The sequence below is a fragment of the Megascapheus bottae genome, chromosome 33, assembly GCF_031878675.1.
Source record: "Megascapheus bottae isolate mThoBot1 chromosome 33, mThoBot2.hap1, whole genome shotgun sequence".
Lineage (NCBI taxonomy): Eukaryota > Metazoa > Chordata > Mammalia > Rodentia > Geomyidae > Megascapheus > Megascapheus bottae.
The window spans coordinates 7,046,799-7,064,904 of record NC_143541.1 but is presented as its reverse complement, the minus strand read 5'-3'; the positions used below and the strand labels follow the sequence as shown (position 1 = coordinate 7,064,904).

The following is an 18,106-nucleotide window of genomic DNA, read 5'->3' as shown; positions in this document are numbered from 1 at the left end:
TGAGGAGGCGGAGAAAGGACAGGGTTGTCAGTGAATCACCATGGCTCCCAAAGCTCCAGCCCCAGCCCGGTTCCCACCCGCCCCTCCCCACCATCCCCTGCCACTCAAGGCCTGGTTTCTATCCACCACCTTCTTTCAGGGCGGTAGCACAGACAATAAGCCAAAGCTGAATTGTTCACTTCCTTACTTAAAAGTTGTAATGTCTGATCCTGCCAGGAAGGCCAAAGCATTTGTTTAGTGAAAGGAGGAAGATATGTTTATTTAAACATGCAACAATTGAGAGATACTCCTACTTATTCCTCAAGACTCAATTCCAATGTCACTTTCTTTAGGAGGCTTTCAAGTGCGGGTAATGACTTCTTGCTCTTAATACGCTACTTCAGGGACAACAATTTTCACATGGTGCTGTATTTACTTTGCATACCTACTCACCCTACCACTGAACCATGTCTGATGTATCTTGGAGTCTCGTGACACATGGCTGGACAGACGCACCAGAAGAAGAACCACCCCGTGTTTCAAGAGTTCAACAAGGCATGGTACGGGGCCTGGCTCTCCGGGTGTACCCGCTCTGCTCTGTCCTGGTTGTAGGGGCACAGGGGCAGTGTTTTATTTCACTTATTAGGCCAGACAACGTTTACATTCAGTGGAGAGAAGCCAGCTTTAGTCTCCTGACTCTTACCATGCAATAATGCCTAACCTTTGGCTTCCCTAGGGGGCAAGGAAGTGTGAAAGCAGAGGAAACTAAAAGGGACAAGAACGAAGAAGAGCCGAGAGTCAGGCAGAGGCTGGGAGGGAAAACATTTGTTATTTTAGTGGTACTGAGGAATTGAACCCAGGTCTTGCATGCTAGGCAAGTACTCTACCACAAAGCTATGCTCCCAGCACCTCTAACGAGGACTTTTGAATTAGGAGACATGAAACCAAAATCCTTCTGCTAGAGTCTGAATAAATGTTCCAAAAATTAAAGAATCACAATTTTGTGCAAATTTGTTCTCATTAAAAAATTACCTATAGCGTTAAGGGATTGTACTATTAATTTAGCATTCATTAACTGTTAATGCAACTAGTTACATAGGCGGGTTTAGCATTTTTACACCTCAGAGGGTCAGGAAAGTGATGAAAAAAATGCATCCTGTTTAGTGGGCTTTTACATTTGCAAACAACATAAACCTGCAGTCATAGAGGAAACAAACATTTTTATATACATTTGTGTGTGTGCATTGGTCCTGAGGATTGAACTCGAGGTCGAGTCTCTGTCCTTGAGCTCTTGTGCTCAAGGCTCAAGCTCTATCACTTGAATCTCATTCCACTTCTGACGTTTTGGTGGTTAACTAGAGATTGAGAGTCTCATGGACTTTTTTTTTTTTTTTTCTTGCCTGGGCTGGCTTTGAACTGTGATCCTCAGATCTTAGCCTTCCAAGTAGCTAGGATGACAGGTGTGAGCCACCAGTCTCTAGCTTGTATTTTTTCCCCTAGTCCTGGACTTGAGCTCAGGGTCTGAGCACTGTCCTTGGACTTTCTCAAGGCTAGAGCTCTACCACTTGAGCCACAGCACCACTTCTGGCTTTTTCTATGTATGTGGTACTGAGGAATCGAATCTGGGTTTTCGTGCATGCTAGGCAAGCACTCAACCACTAGGCCAAACTCCCAGCCCCAATGGCGTGTATTTTTTTTTTAAGGAGCAAAAGCCAACTGTGCCCCCGCTTTGGAACCCATGTCTGGCAAGGCGGTGAGACACCCCCCCCCCACAGGAGTGCACGCAGGCTGCTTGTGCTCTGCCTCCAAACACACAGATACAGCACAAACCTGAAGCCTGTCCTCCTCTCACTCTGCCTCTCCATCTGGGGTTCCGAATTCAGTGCTTTGTGTCAGTGCCTGGGATGGAACCAGCCCGTACCCAGCTGTTTCCTGCCTCTGGCTGCAGACTTGGAGCAAGGCAGGACGGGGTGGAGGCCATGTGGGTTCCAAGGAGTCTGAGGTTTGAGCTTGGAGGCAGAAGAGGTGGAGATGCCCATTTACCATGCGGCCATTTCCCACTGTGTGTGGCTAGTGCATCAGCTAGCAGACAATGTGACCCCGATCACAGAGTCACAGGGCAGGGACTCGTGGAAGGCAGTGGCCTGCCATCATCCTCCGTGGCTTGGTGACAAACCAGCTCTGTGGTTTCTAGAATGTTACCTAACGTCTCTGGTCCTCAGCATGAGCTAGAGCTTCCTTCTTTCAGCTCTAATTTTAGTTATAAAATTCTCCGAATGTCTGTAACACGCAGTACCTGGGAACATGCTCTGCTTTTCTTTTTTCTTTTTTTTTTTTTAAGCAAGCGCATCCTGTCTGTTGCACAGGGGTCTAGAACCTGTGACCCTCAGCATCTCCCAGAAGGCTGCCATTTGGTTTTTAGTGGATAATGAATCTCCTAGGGGTGGGCGTGGGGCTCACAGGGATGGAGCCTGTGCTGTATGTGCAATGCTACTCTGGAAATGTGAAAATCAATGAGTAAATAAAAGTAAAAACAAGTGGGGTGTGGTGGCTCACGCCTGTAATCCTAGCTACTCAGAAGACTGAGATCTGAGAATTGCAGTTCAAAGCCAGCCTGGGCACGAAAGACTGTGAGACTCTTATCTCCAATTAACCACTAGAAAACTGGAAGTGGCACTGTGGCTCAAGGGGTAGGGTGGTAGCCTTGAGCTGAAGAGCTCAGGGACAGTGCCCAGGCCCAGAGTTCAAACCCCACAACTCACACACACACACACACACACACACACACACACACACACACACACACACACACATAGAGAGTAAAAACATTCACAGAGAACTCCTGTATCTTGGTTAAAAAACAAACAAACCCACAAAACTGTGAAATGAATGGATAGGACTCCTTCAGGAAGAAGAGGTTTGATATAATCTCCAAATGCCTACTTGATACAATGTATAAACACACCACAAGATGCAACGCATAAAAGTACGCCATGCAAAACACTCATGCTAAGCTATGACAGATTCAGCGCTGCACACTGAGTAGATGTGTTGCTGAACCACGGACTGCAGGCACATGAAATCATTAAAAATGCTGCATATTGATTTGGGATCTGGGTATAACTCCAAGACACCATCTATACCTTACATGTACTGTAGGGACATAACAAATAAGTCACTGTCTACTTACGAAGACAGACGAAAGCAGACTTTCAAAATAATAAATCAACAGAAAATGAAAGAATGACCTCCGTTGTGTCTAAGTAGGGGACGGGTTTGCAATTGTGGGAAGCCAGGCCCAGCAGCAGGCATTCTCCACGTTAAGTTCACTGTCCAAGAATGAGACTGAGCCTGCCGGAAATGGTGTCTGCCTATCTTCCCCTCCTCCCCGCCTGCTGAGTCCTCCACCTCTGTTGGGCCCTCTTGGGCATTGAACAGAGGGCACTGTGCCCGCTGCCCAGTGCTCTCCCACCGAGCCACACCCGCCTCTTTTGAAGGAAACATACAAATAACACAAGGAAGCTTATGTACTTTGAGGCTCTGCAGGCCTCGAACATCTCACAACTCTCATTTTCTAGTTTCATTAAAGAGAAGGAGCAATCTTACCACCAAAGCTATTTTTATGTAAGAGTAACGTGTTCTTTCCTTTTTCAAATTACTGGTAGATGTTTCTAGAGCAGACAACATCACCAGGTCACCCTCCTAAATGCTGTTTGCATCTTGGTCTTGCCTGGGCCTTGATTCTCCTATGGATACTTCTGCATCCAGTGGGTTTTGTTGTTGTTGTTGTTAATAGGTGAAGATGGGTGTTTTGTCAACTTTCCTGATCTCAACCTCCTGAGTAGCTTGGATTACAGGGTCAGAAGGGGACCCTTCTGTGGGACCTCAGCTCCTCTCCTCTTCCTCTTTTGTGCCCATAGGGAGTGGTTTGGGTGCACCTTGTGCCACGATGGGCTGTGGAGATGTTGGTCCACACAGGTGATGAACGAGCCCAGCAGTCTTTCCCAGCTCTTAGGGTTCCTTGCGAGTTACTTTAGAATTTTTCAAAGGTGCAAGCGCATGGAGCGGTGGTCACGGATGCCTCCCGAGAGTGGAAGAAATGCAATTTTAAAGTTATGGCTACCTCCTAGAAGCCGTTCCACGGCCAAGTTTTGCTGCTAGGCTCGGAGTACCTGTGGATGGCGATTCTAGGCAACATAGACTCTGGGAAGAACCCTCGGAGCCCATAAAGTGCAGAGCCCCTTAAATGTCCGAGGCCAGGATGCATAATTCTTTTCTGGTCTTTGCAAGAACTGAGTCCTTGCTAAGCTTGTCCCCCATCTCCACAGAATTATTCAATTGTCAAAGTAGGTCAAAAGATGATGATCTCAAGTTTATGAGAGATATATTTTAGGCTTATAATTATATGCTTCCCGGTACACAACAGGAAATATATTTGATGCCAAGTATATTCTATGTGTGTAGTGTCTGTAAGTTCGAGGGATTATAGTTCACACGAACATGTGAAGTGACAATTTTTTTTGGTGTGGGGGGGTAGGTCATGGGCTTGAACTCTGCACCTAGGCGCTATCCTGAGCTCCTCAGCGCAAGGCTAACACTGTTCCACTTGAGTCACAGCACCACTTCCAGTTTTCTGTTGGTTAATTGGAGATAAGAGTCTCATGGTCTTTCATGCCCAGGCTGGCTTTGAACTCCTCAGATCTTAGCCTCCTAAGGCGTGAGCCACCAGTGCCTGGCTTGAAGTGACAATTTTTGACAGGCAAGAAATAAATAGCATTAAAAGCAGAGCTGGCATGGTTTCCCAGGATATCTCAATGATAATGACCTCAAAGTCAATGATTTCTTCATAAAGATGAAATAAATTTATTGCAACTGGATTGCATCACCTAAAATATAGCCCTTGGCTTGAAAACTTGCCCTGTTGTTTTATGAGGCTTGATATAAAAAGGAAATGGGTGGGATTAAACCAGCAAATTCTTTTGCAATCAAAGACTGCAGTTGTAGAGTGTGCTACAAAGCAGATGTAGTCAAACACTGAGGAAAGTTGGACCCTGTTCTCAGCCTGTCCGGCAGGCTGTTGATAGCTCTATTCAGAACACATTCTTGTCTTTAGAGGAACTGACCCATATTAACAACTCGAATTCTGTAAACTATTTTTAAAGGGTCACCAACTACTGACTGATTGCCAGATGTCTTGATGGTTTCCACCTATGCATGGTGGAACAAAAAAAGTATTTTTTCGGATACACTAGAGTCAATAGAGATGAAGCCTGACTTCTAGAACTATTCTTCTTACCAGATTAACTTGAAGAGAGTAAAGGAGAAGAAAGAAAGAATGAATCACAGTCAGCTGTCGTTCTGTTGTAGAGCCAGGTGTTTAGTGGCTCAAGAGACTGTGTTTAACATTAAGCATGAAAGAAAGGAAGGAAGAAGATAGAAAAAGAGAAAGGGAGGGGGAGGGTAATGGGTACCAAGACATGTGAAAGGGTATCAATGTATGTGAATTCATGCACCTCCTATCTGGCAAATATCATGTAACCCTTCTGTTAATTACAATAAAAAATATATGAAAAAAAGAAAAAAGAAAAAAAAAGAAAAAGAGAAAGGAGGAAAGGAAGGGAGAGGGGAATTAAATACCCAAGGAAATGAAATTCCGAATTAACTTGGTCCCTTGAGCCAAGATGATTTTTCAAAGAATTTACTAGTCCTTGATAAAAAAAAAATAACACTATCAAGTTACAGCTAAAATTTGTCTTGTGGGCTACTCAACCAATCAGATCAAATGATAATGAAGAATTAATTCTTTGAGTAAATGAATCTTCCATGATTTAATGATGCAGTTTATGAAAAAATGTGTCTCCTCAGATCTTTCCTGTTCTCTTTCTCTCCCTCTCTCCCCTCCCCTCTCTCCCTCCCACCCCCCCACTCTTGGTATGGGGCTTGAACTCTGGGTCTGGGTACTGTCCTTGAGCAATTCAGCTCAAGACTAGAGCTCTACCACTCTGAGCCACAGTGTCACACTTCTGGTTTTCTGGTGATTAATTGGAAATGAGTCTCATGGGCTTTCATACCTGGGCTGGATTTGAACCATAATCCTCTCATATCTCAGCATCCTGAGTAGCTAGGATTACAGGCATGAGCTATCAGGGCCCAACCTCATTAATTCTCTTAAATTGAGCATTACTGCGTGTGTGTGAGCGTGTGTATAGGTTGTGATGCTAGGCAAGTGCTCTCTCACTGAGCCACACACTGGTCCTAGATGCTTGAATGTAGATTCAGGTTTACATATATAGCACCAGGTTTGTATCACACAGATACTTCCTTTTTCCTTTCTCCAAATGTATATGTTTATGTCCGCAGTCCTGAGCAGTGCACATTTATGCATGTAAAAGCGCACAAATAGAAGTCCCACATGCCATGTAAGAACCCCATGCCCAGAAATAGCCAATGTTGTCTCAGAGTAGACAGAAACTGCCATCTAGCTATTAAAGCAACACTGCAAGCATCCCTGTTTTACTGGCTTATGAACACATTAGTTCCCTGTCATTTTCCATTTTCTTCCTCTCAGCATTGCACGTGCCGGGCTGCACCGAGGAATCTGTACTGAAAGCTTCAGATCCCTGATCTGAGTGTGGGCCGTTTGCACGCCGGCATTTCATGGAGCAAACACCCATTCCATTCTGGCCCTGGCCCTGGCCCGCTGACCCCGAGGGCAGCTAGGCTGGGCACGGGCTCCCATGGGCACTTACCATTGTGTGACATTCCCACAGCTAGGCACTTCTGGAAACGACAGTACTGACATTTATTTCTACTTTTTTTGTGGATCCGACAGTTGAGATCACACCTGTCATAAATAAGCTTCAACCGGATAGTCCTTCGAAAGAAACCCTGCAGAGAGATGCAGAAAAGCAAACTTGATGTCTTTGTGATGGCTACAACCATTATCCCTTTGCCACATGCTGGCCTGGGAAGGGGGGGGCGGTCAGGGGAGGTGGGGTTCTCTGAATCGTGTTCTCAGGGCAACAAGTCCCTCACCCTCTCCAACTCGGGTTTCTTTGCTACAAGCCAAAGCCCTGGGGGACCTCCAGGGTCCCTGTCCAGTGCTCAAACACCGACCATGTCCAACTGGTGCTGTTGAGTGTACCTTGGCACGCCGTTTGGTTTTCAGCATGCTCTAAGAAATGTTCTGGATTTAATGAAATGCAAATAAAACACCATGTAATCAGTTCAGTCTCTCTGCGAATTGTTCCAACAGCATGCCCTGGCCTTTATAATTGTGCTAAGCAGTTTGGCAAAGTTATAATCATTTCATTCTAAAATATGATCTGGGCCAATAAAAATCCATATGTGGATAATTTTTTAGAAAATTCTCTTGGTTGCATAATTTCCTGCAGAGTTTGTTTCATTTATTATTATTATTATTATTACTATTTGTAATGGAAAGAGGACCTCATCATCGAAGCCTGCAGACAGAGAGAGAGATAATAGGAAATAACATGAGAAGCAACGCAGAATTCCCCAGAAATTCTACTCTTGCAAGATGACAAACAAGGCTATTTGGGCCTGACAAGTCTGCTGAATTTCCTCTGGCTTTTGGATAGAACTGAAGCAGTCTTAGGTTTTTCTTGGTGTTGATGGTAGGGCTTGAGCTCTTTCACTCAAGGCTAGTGCTCTACCACTTTAAATCAAGTGCCATTTCTGGTTTTCTGGTGGTTAGTTGGGAGTCTTACAGACTTTCCTGCCCAGCTGGGCTTCAAACCTTGATCCTCAGATCTCAGTCTCCTGAGTAGCTAGGATTAGATAATAGACATGAGCCTCGAGCATCCAGCCTGAAACAGTTTTTGAATTAGAGACGTTTTCCTGCTCCAGTTTTTTTGGGTTCATAGTATTCCTATCCACTTCTATTGTAGTCATCTCTGTAAAACTTAGCTCTTCTTCATCCCTCCTTCCCTCCCTCCCTCCCTCCTCTTTCTTTCTTCTTTCCTTTCTTTCTCCCTTTCTTTCTCTTTTGTCTTGGAGCTTGAACTTAGGGCACTGTCCCTAAGCTAGCTAGCTAGCTAGCTTTCTTTCTTTCTTTCTTGTTTGCTTGCTTGCTTTCCAGTCCTGGGATTTGAACTCAGGGCCTGAGCACTGTTCTTGGGTTTTCTCCCTGAGCGTTTTCTTTCTCAAGGCTACTTCTCTAACACTCAAGCCACGACCTCTACTTCCAAAACTCAACCCTTCATCTATTCGACGTCTCTAGTCCTTTGTGGTACAACAAGCAATTGGTTCTGCTGTTGGTATGTAGTTTGACTTTCTCCAGAATTCCAAGGCTGTAGATATTAATCTGCTATGTTGTAGTTGTTGCAAATGCCCTCTCTACATGGCTTACTTCCCTTGAAGCATGGTTTTCATTGCTTTATAATGACCTGCAAATATGTTCATTTCATATTTGTGCTTGATTTTCTCTCAGTGCTCAGGATTCCATTGTCTTTGTGTTTCCATGGCTACGACTGAGCAGTGTCTTATCCCCTGCTTTGAGGGCAATCCTTCCTCAGGGCTTGCCTTCCTGTCTCCTTCTCTTCAGGATTTTGTAGTTCTACTGCAGTGTGCCCAAGCATGGATTTCTTTTCATTTATTTTCCAGTTATGTTTTCTGAATCTTAGCTTTACTTTTTTTAAAAATCAGTTCTGGGACTCAGATTAATACTGCATTTGAATTAGTATTAATTAGTATTAATAACCGTTATTACTTCAGAGCCAATAAAACTAGGTGCACTTTCAACTTATTTTTCTTTTTCTTTTTCCTTGACTGCTTACTCTTCATCAGCAGTCTGAGAGCTGGTGAGATGCCGGATGCCTCAGGCCCTGCTTCAAATGGCCTGTGCATCATTCCTCCGAAACTCTCTGTCTGTCTGATGAGGTGACTTCTGGCTTTGATTGTTTGTGTCGGTTTCACAATGTTTCACAACTCTTCCTTAAATTGTTTTATTTTAAACAAAATTTCATGTGCGATGAGGTCTCAGATCGGCATTTATCTTACTCGGGGATTAAAAGCCTTTTGCTGGGCTCACACCCAGCTTCTCCATGTGTGTGGTCTGTGGATGCTGAGTCTATAAACCACAGATAGCAGGAGGAAACATATTACAACCTATCTGACTGGGATAAGGGCCTGCAGCCATGGACAGAGCAGGCGATACTGACTACAGGACAGACCGCAGTTTCTTATGTGGGTCCTAAATAATCTTTCAGTCGAGGTTAAAAAATGTGATTGTTACAGTTTGATTGTGTCCCTGAAGGGGTGGTGTGTTAACAGTCAGTCCCCACTGACTGTGGGGTCTAAGAAGATGGAATTTAATCTGAATGTGGTGGTTAAAGGTGGGAGCGGATCAGATTAGCTAAGGCCTTTTAGGGTGGAGTCACCATGATTGAATCCTGATGAGGCCACAAGCATAGGGTGAGAGCCAGGGGACAGATGGACGGACAGATGGACAGACAGATGGACACATGGACACACACACATGTGTACAACCCCCCCCCTTCCTTTACTGTGTGAAGAAGCCCTGCATTTTCTGGCCATGCTGTATCAAGAAATCCACCAATCAGCCTAATACCAGCGGCTCACTTCTGCAGTCCTGGCTCCTTGGAAGCAAGAGGTTGCAGCTTGAGACCAGTGTGGGCAAAATGTTAGTATTCCCTTCACCCCCGGTCAACACCAGGGTCCAGCCCCTGCCTGTCCCATTAGCTGAGGTGGAAACGAGAAGGGTCATGGTTTCAAGCAGTCCAGCCAAAAAGTATAAACATCTCCATCTCAACAGAAGAAGTTGAGTCTGGGCTGAGTCTGGGCTTAGCTGTGTTTGGCAAGTTTATATTAAGGTTTCGTCTCCATCTCTGCATTCTAACCCAGTTTTCTTGTTTGTGTGTTTTGTTTGGCAGTGCTGGGGATAGAACTAGGGCCCTGCATATACCAGGCAAGTGCTCTACTATTGACAGAGCTGCACCCCGGTCCTTTACTTGCAGTTTCTACATTTGTAATACAGTCATAAAGAAGCCCATTAGTAAGGGTGAAATGAAACCAGGAAACCAACATCCTCACACATCCCTCACCGTCTTGCTATGACTCCTGGCACAAACCTTAAAAAAAAAAAAAAAAAAGCAGCGCTGCTCTTATCCATGTTTCTTAGGTTTTCACATATTGTATCCTTGGAAGAACGAGTCCTGAATGAGAAGAAAAAGAGTGCGACCCTCCGATCTCAGTTCCTTGGATGGAGAGTGAGCCAGACCCATGCTGGGGGGAATGTTTGGGTGAATTCTTTTTACCTTGCACCCCTCACAGGCATGGACTCCGTAGTGAAAGCCGGAAGCTTTATCTCCACACACGCGGCATTCAATGGCCATGAGGGAGCTGGAAGGTTCCTCGTGGGGCCGGTTGTAGAGCTGCGTCTTCTCAGAGTAGTAAGGAGGGGAGGCTGGTTCCACTTTGATGGCACCTGTGTTCGAGGGAAAACGCTACATGGTTACCTGGACAGTGAAGACCTGAGTGTGTGCGTCCCCAAATTCCTGTGGTGACCCTGGGAGCTCTGCCAGACTCCACCTGGGTTTGGAACAATGAAGAAGCCAATCTGGCTTCGAGATGGGCTGTGCTGAGCCTGGCATTGCACCGTTATAGTATACATTTCATTTAAATGTTGCCCCTTTTAAAGAAACATTTTGCAAGCTCTTTTGCAAGAGAGATGCAGAGGAGCCGGCCTGGCTGTAAAAGGTCACAGGGAACCCAACTTTTAGGTGACTGAGCAGCAGGACTCCAGGCTGGGTGGAAAGAGGTGGTGTGTAAGAATGATCTCTGGTAAGGAGCTGGAGAAACCTCCAGGAAGCTGGTACTACATTTACTGGTTAGGTTCAGGCTGATTACATTTCCGTATTAGGCTCGAGCTGGAAACCACACAGATAAATATGACCACGTATACGATTTATCTAAGAAAAAAAGAAGAAAGAACTAGAAATACAGAAAGTTCATGCTTATTATCAGATCATGGTTGACAGTGAGAGAGAGGTGGCTTGGAAAATCACTCATAACCAGATTTGAATCAAGGAAACAGTGTTATAGAAATTGTACTTTATCATGAAAAAAATGCAACCCTCGTTTTTCTTGAATTTGGTGTTTTGATGTTAGTGGCATGAAGATTTATCAAGAGGTTACAATGTAAATTTGTACCAGGAAAGTAGGTTTCAGCATAAGTTCCACAAACTAGAAGGAAGTGGGGGAGGGGAACTCCTACAGCAATAGTCATTTAGGGGTACTAAGTTACATAAGGTAACTTACAATGATTACTCATTCAATTATAAGGGGGGCAAAACAATCCAAAGTTCAGATGATGCGCTCTTGGACCCTTAAGAAGGAAGAAAGCATGGAGCTGGAGGCATGGCTTCTTTGGTACAGCACTAGCCAATGAGCTAAAGTGGATGTAGGTACCCAGGCCTGGGGGGGAAAAAGGGAAGCAAACAAGGAAGGAGGAGCGGGAAAAAGGAAGGCAGTCACGGGCTACCTTCTTTCTGAACTACCCAGATAATCATGGATGGATAACTGAAGGGCACAGGCCTTCTCTGCAGAGAGCATGCGTGAGAATGGGTGTGGGACATGCACGGAAGGGGGCCCACCTCCGGCCTCTGCAGTCTGAAGGGCGGACATAAACCTCATACTTTGGTATTCTTGCAGCTTCAGGTCGTACTTATAATCCGCCCCCATGGGGTCCGCTCTGGCGAAGGGGATGTCTTCGTAGTGTGGGGTGGAGACGCTGGAAAAGTCCACGGTGCTAAAGGGCTTGATGTCGAAGGCGTGGGGGTGCTCGTCCACCACCGAGAGATCCATGGAGCCCAGCCCGAAGCTGGTAGGCCAGAAGGGCATCTCGGTGTCAACCATGGCGGCTTCTGAAATGGAAGAAGACAATCGAGCCCGGTCAGGCGAGGGAGGACAGAACACTTGCTCGTGGGCACAAGACCGGAAGCCAAGTCTCTGACAAAGCAATCACTCTCTCCTCATTGTCATGAGGGCAGAGCACACGCCTTTCTAGCACTGCCCAGGAAGGGCTGTGAGAAGTCAGTGCGCCCTCTCTCTCTCCTCCCCCCCCCCCTCTCTCGGTGGACTATGTTCTTCTGTGTGTCCTGCCTACATCTCTGCCCCTGTGCTCTCTAAAGATAGGCCGAGTTAGTTGCTTTTATTTACTTGCAATTTCTTTCCAGAGTTCAAACCTAGCACTGCCAAACAAAACCAATTTTAACTTAGTACTAATTTCTCCCGGACCCCGTCCCCAAACACAACAAAACAAAATGAGATGGAAACAAGAAACAGCACAGAGGACAACGGGGGACACACATGCGTTCTGAAGCGCAGAATAGCTACTGCAGCGCATTTCTCTGAGTTGAATTTTGTCATCACAGTAAGCAAAATAAAACCTTGCCAGTTTGGGTGCCAAGTATTTACTGTGAGCTACAGGTAGAATGTGCGGTTGAAAGGTCTGTACCATCATTGTTCCCTCTCTGACTTGCTTTCCCTGAGAAGTTTACCAGTATTCACAGTGGCACCAAAGAAGCAGTCAGAGTATAATAAATATTCATTGTTTGCTCAAACACCTGAGTGCAGAGATGTGCGGAACCGGGTCTGCTAACACAGAAGAGAAAGAAGTGAAATTGACCACCAAAGTCCCAGCAGCTGGGGAGATCAAGTATCTTTTACCAAACAAAGAGCGGGAGGTTCAAACTCTGGACCAGTCCCGAAAGCCTGCTGTGCAGCAATCCTGTGCCAGACAGAGGCTGAGGAGTGAGGGCAACTTTTCCAGGCCCATCAGGGAATGCACCTCCCGCCTTTTCCCAGCAAGCCCAGCTCGAAGGAATTTGCTCTCCCAGTCTAATGCTTGCACATGAATACAGATTTCAGATGTGGTCTTCATAGGAAAAACCAAGTGCTTCTCCAATACCAAGAAGAAGTGGAGTTTGTGAACGTGCTTCCGTTTGTGACTCCGAGAGGGAGCCTCAGACCCGGTCGGGTGACCCTATGGGTATATCAGCGCTGTAAATTTGCTGTCACATTATCAGCACGTGCCACAAGCCTTCCCACGGTGGCAGGAATGTGAATGGAGATAGCCGAGAGGTTGCCCAGGGCTCAGCGGCCCCCAGAAAATGTCTGTGCAGGGCAGGGTGGGGGGGGAGGCACCAGGCTCTGTTCTCTGTCTCAAAATCCATCTACCCCAGTGCAGCCCAGGCCCCAAAATCTGTGCTGCCCTCTTGCCCTGTAGGCTTTGCCAGGACACCAGGCACACTGTCTCCACCACCCTCCAGCAGCCAGCCTCATGTCTGGATGACGAGCCTGGCCTCCAGGTGCTATTTTGTCATTTCTCCTGACACTAAGTAACTTCCAGCAAGTGGATAGGACCTGAGGAAATACAGGTTCCTGCTCCTTCTTTCCCTCCACCTTCCCCTTCCCTCCCCTCCCCGGTGAGGATGGAACCGAGTCTACACGTGCCAGGCAGGTCTCTGCCCTGGGACCGTGCCCCAGTCCCTGGGTTTCTGAGACAGGGGTACATAGCTCAGCTTGGCCTTCAACTACAATCCTTTTGCCTCAGTCTCCTGAATGCTGGGGTTAGAAGTGTGCCACCACTCGGGTTACTGCTTTTTTTGGTTTTTAAGAGCAATTTTAGGTTCACATAGAGTTGAACAGAAAAGAGAGTTCCTGTGAACCGTCTCCACAGCCGCCCCCCTAAAGGAAGCTCCATTATTATAAAATCTTGCTCGCTGCGGTACTGTACACTGGTCACAGCGGGTTAACCCACACTGCTGGGCTGTGCCCGATGTCCTAAGTCAGCACGGGATGTACACTCTGCGTGGCAGGGTGCCGGCCTGGCAGGTGCAAAGCCCTAGGTTCAAACACTACTATCATCAAAAACCAACAACAAACCAACACACACTTGAGGACGAGAGACTCTGCCTTGGCAGTCCAGGCCCTCGAGGACAGCCTGGCTCTGCCCTTTCCACTTCCACTGGTGACCCCAGGTCTCCTTTCTGGGATTGTCACAGATCTGTCAGGCTGCCAGGCTGTTTGCCCAGGGGAGCCAGCTCCTGCCTGCATTTCCAGGTCCTCTCCTCTCTGTTAGTCCATGTGTTTCAGAGCCCAGCCCTTCTCCGTGCAGCCTTCCGTGCGTCTCCCAGCACCTCTCACGTGTGCTGTCATGGACAGAGCCTCTACCGTTAGGTTTCCAGTCTGGATCAAGGAGATAGCATCTTTTCCTCTGTCTCCCCAGCTCTTCTGTACATTGTGCTTTACTAAGTGCTTGCTAGTCCAGTGATGATATATAAATATATATATATATATATATATATTTGCTAGTCCTGGGCTTGAGCTCAGGGCCTGAGCACTGTCCTTGGACTTTCTCAAGGCTAGAGCTCTACCACTTGAGCCTCAGCACCACTTCCGGCTTTTTTCTATGTATGTGGTACCGAGGAATCGAACCCGGGTCTTCATACATGCTAGGCAAGCACTTTAACCACTAGGCCAAACTCCCGGCCCAAGTGATGATATTTTATAGAGAAGAGTAACTTCTCATTTTTTTTTCTGATGAAAAATGAAGATACTTTCTCAACAGTTTAGTGTTACAAAGACTTAAGCTCCACAAAGGGTATTAATCCTCAGCATTGTAACTAAAATGCGTATGATCAGTGACCCTCCCTCCCAACAGTGAACACTCACTTTGTTCTCTCTTTAGTTGATTTCGGGGGGACTGTGAGGGGCCTGGACATCTCCCTCTGCTTTATCTTTTTGTGTGTGGGGCTGGAGATGGCACCCGAGCTTCATACATGCTAGGCAGACCTCCACCATGGAGCGATACCACTAGCACATATTTTCTTATTTTTTTTCTAAGTAGAAAGGACACAGAAAGAAAGAAAAGCTGCAGCTGGGCGCCACTGGCTCATGCCTGTAATCCTAGCACCTCAGGAGGCTGAGATCTGAGGATCATGGTTCAAAGCCAGCCCAGATATGAAAATCCGTGAGACTTATCAACAATGAACCACCAGAAACCGGAAGTGGTGCTGTGGCTCAAACTGGTAGAACTCAAGCCTTGAGCTGAAGAGCTCAGGGACAATGCCCAGACCCAAATCAAAAAGAGAAAGGAAGGAGGAAGGAAGGAAGGAAGGAGGGAAGGAAGGAAGGAAGGAAGGAAGGAAGGAAGGAAGGAAAAAAAAAGGAAGAAAGGGAGGGAGGGAGGGAGGGAGGAAGGAAGGATGGATGGATGGAAGGCAGGCAGGCTGCTTGCTTCTTCATCTCCACACATGGTGCTCAAATCCCCCTCCCATTCTCCCTTCCCTCCATGCTGAGCCACCCTGACCTCGGCAGCATGACGCCATGGGCTGTTATGGGGAGGGGCTGCGGCTCCCTGGACACTGCATTTTATTTGGACTTAGAGATAGGTCCAGGAAACCTGCTTTTCATTCTGTCTTGAGAAAACACAAGCTTCCGAGGCTGCCAAGCCATAAGTGGAGGAGGTGTTTTCTGTTACTCCGTGCAATTACCCATGAAAGAACGAACAAATGAACAAAATATTTGCATGAACAATAGTCCCTTCTCAGGAATAAGTGTCTTAACTTTCCAGCTGGGTGACACCAAGTTGTGTTGCCGCAGGGCAGATCCAGCAATTTCCCAACCCTCAGTGCATTTTAAGTGGGGGGGGGGTTGGGGGAGAGAAGGAAGGGGGGTCTGGAGCTGATCTTGTGAGTAAGGACAGGAATTTGTGTGCTTCAAAGTTGGCTTTAAACACTATTTGAATGAAACAAGCCCACTTTTCACAATACTCCAAGTATATAATGCCTCTCAAACAAAATGTAATTGATTTCATGCAAGAGTAAAGTAACTTCTCTAATCCAATAGGTATTACTATTTGGGGTATGGAAATGGGTCAGTAGAGACACTAAAATTGTAAACACTAGCCTCAGAACCAGAGGGTCTACCTTTGAGGTTTCCTGCTGTACCTTTAGAAAAGAAAAACCCCATTAGAATAGCTGGGAGTGTAGCTAGAGGAGAAAGGAGAGAGGAGAGAGGAGAGAGGAGAGAGGAGAGAGGAGAGAGGAGAGAGGAGAGAGGAGAGAGGAGAGAGAGAGAGAGAGAGAGAGAGAGAGAGAGAGAGAGAGAGAGAGAGAGAGAGAGAGAGAGAGAGAGAGAGAGCGCGCGAGGGGCAGGGAAAGACAGACAGAGCTCCCAAGATTAAACAGTAATGATTAACATATAATTTTTTGGGAGGAGAGAAGTACCAGGGTTTGAACTCAGGCCTCACTTGAGGCCCCCAGTCCTGATGTTAGAAAGCAGAAGGTGCCAGGGACCTTCCTCAGAAAAATAAAATGGAATTCAATGCAGAAGAAAGAAAGCTGCAACCAAATGTTGTGTCTGACAAAAATAAAATCAACTCTGGATAAATTGAAACATTTAAGAAACTTGAAAATAATAAGCTCTGGACTTCAGCAACTTTTCTTTAGCTCCTTTCTCTCTTTTTCTTTGCAGTCCTGAGCATAAAACCTCGGGCCTTGAGGTCACGGTAACCAGTGAGCTACATATACCTTCATGCTAGGAACAGTCTTAAATAGGCTAAGGAAGTAAGCATTGCATTGGTCTAGGTTTTTGCATAATAGATACATATATACCTATCCTATTGTTTTGCACGTTGCTGTTATGAATATTAATGGTCAAGAATGATGGAATGAGGATCATATCAATGTTCTGATCACTATTTTGTCATCACTCTATACCTAACTGTCCCCAAAGGTAAAGCAATCACTTTGCCTACCTCAGCAGTCGGTAAGCAGCTAGCACTGGTCCAGACCCTCAGTACGTTCTCAATAAACGCCGGTAGTAATTGTTTCAGGGTTCGGTTAAAAGCCAGCACACTGGATCATGACAAAAGGTGGGCTGGAGCCTCCTGCACCACCACTAGCGGACAGGAAGAGGAAGAGGCCTGCAGAGACCATTGTTCCAGCAGGACTACGCCTAAAACACATGTCCTGTTTTAAAGACCTCTGGAAGAGGAGAGAATAAGGCTTCTCTCCTCCATTCCAGGGCCTCACTGCTCTTTTGTAGCCAGCAAAGCCTGTGTGTTATCTGCTGTGGCTTCTACTGGGTTCTATGCACACAAACAACTCTGCTTTAAAAAAGAAAAGAAAATACCAGGTGGTCAGGAAGTATTTTCAACCTCACCTCACTCAGCTATAATGATGATTCACAGGGTACTGTGAGATCTGAGACCCCGAATGTTTGTTGGAACACAGATTGTGGGTTTCACACAGGTTCTATCCTGGGTCGGGGTTGGCCACTATTCGGTTTTCATCCATTTTCTACACACAGAGTTCCGATCCTCTGCACAATGCCTTTTTCTATGTGTTCTTGCAGGCAATCCTTTCACTTTCCTTTAACTTCAGAATGACCAAGGCTGGGGAGTTTTATTTGGGTAGATGACAAAGCCAGAAGAAGCAAAGATTTCTGAATACTCTAAATACTTTAGGATAGTTTCTTGAGAAACTATCCTAAAATTTCCAGTAAGGGAAAGACTCCATATACATGCTGATGAATCAGAATGACATCGAACTTCTCAGCGGTAACAACGGAAATCAATAGAACAACAGTACGGCAGGTTTTTTTTTAATCTTATACTGTGCATGTGATTTTATGCATATGACACAGAATATATCATTTACAGACACAATGATCCTGGAGGTTATATACAATAATTATCACTATCTACCAGAATTTTAAAAAGTTAGATAGAAAGAGTGAGTGATTTACCCGCTGTCATACCAAGTAAAGTAAATCAGTACTAGAGCAGCGTTGAATCCCGTGGTGTTTTTATTTGATGATATAGCTCCTTATTTTGGACAACCATGAATAAGACAAGATTTAGAAATCACCTCTTCAGCATGTCATTTGTGTCTTCCATTGAAGAAAAATCTGTTTTCATTCTTTTGCCTTCTAACACCACACCAGACACTAAGCCTGGAGGTTCTGATTTCCTGCTGACGGCTCTGGCTGCGTTGAAGCTCACCACAGGCCCTCTCTGTCTGTTCCTGGGTAACAAACCAGGAAGACTCTCGCAGGTGGTGGAGCCCTGATCGGCAGA

General features: G+C 46.0%; 1 protein-coding gene across 5 annotated transcripts in view; it reads right to left on the bottom strand.

The window, feature by feature from the left end:
- The window catches only part of Pparg (peroxisome proliferator activated receptor gamma), a 102,051-nt gene that overhangs the window by 22,570 nt on the left and 61,375 nt on the right, over positions 1–18,106 (bottom strand). For 4 of the 5 annotated variants that reach the window (XM_090323999.1, XM_090324001.1, XM_090324000.1 and 1 more), the window contains 3 exons: positions 11,616–11,885; positions 10,278–10,447; positions 6,729–6,867 (listed from right to left, as the gene is read on the bottom strand). In XM_090323999.1, the coding sequence (XP_090180125.1) occupies positions 6,729–6,867; positions 10,278–10,447; positions 11,616–11,877 (571 nt within the window). In that variant the 5' untranslated portion in view covers positions 11,878–11,885. The remainder of the gene's footprint in view (positions 1–6,728; positions 6,868–10,277; positions 10,448–11,615; positions 11,886–18,106) is intronic. The other variant, XM_090324002.1, reaches the window with a different exon arrangement.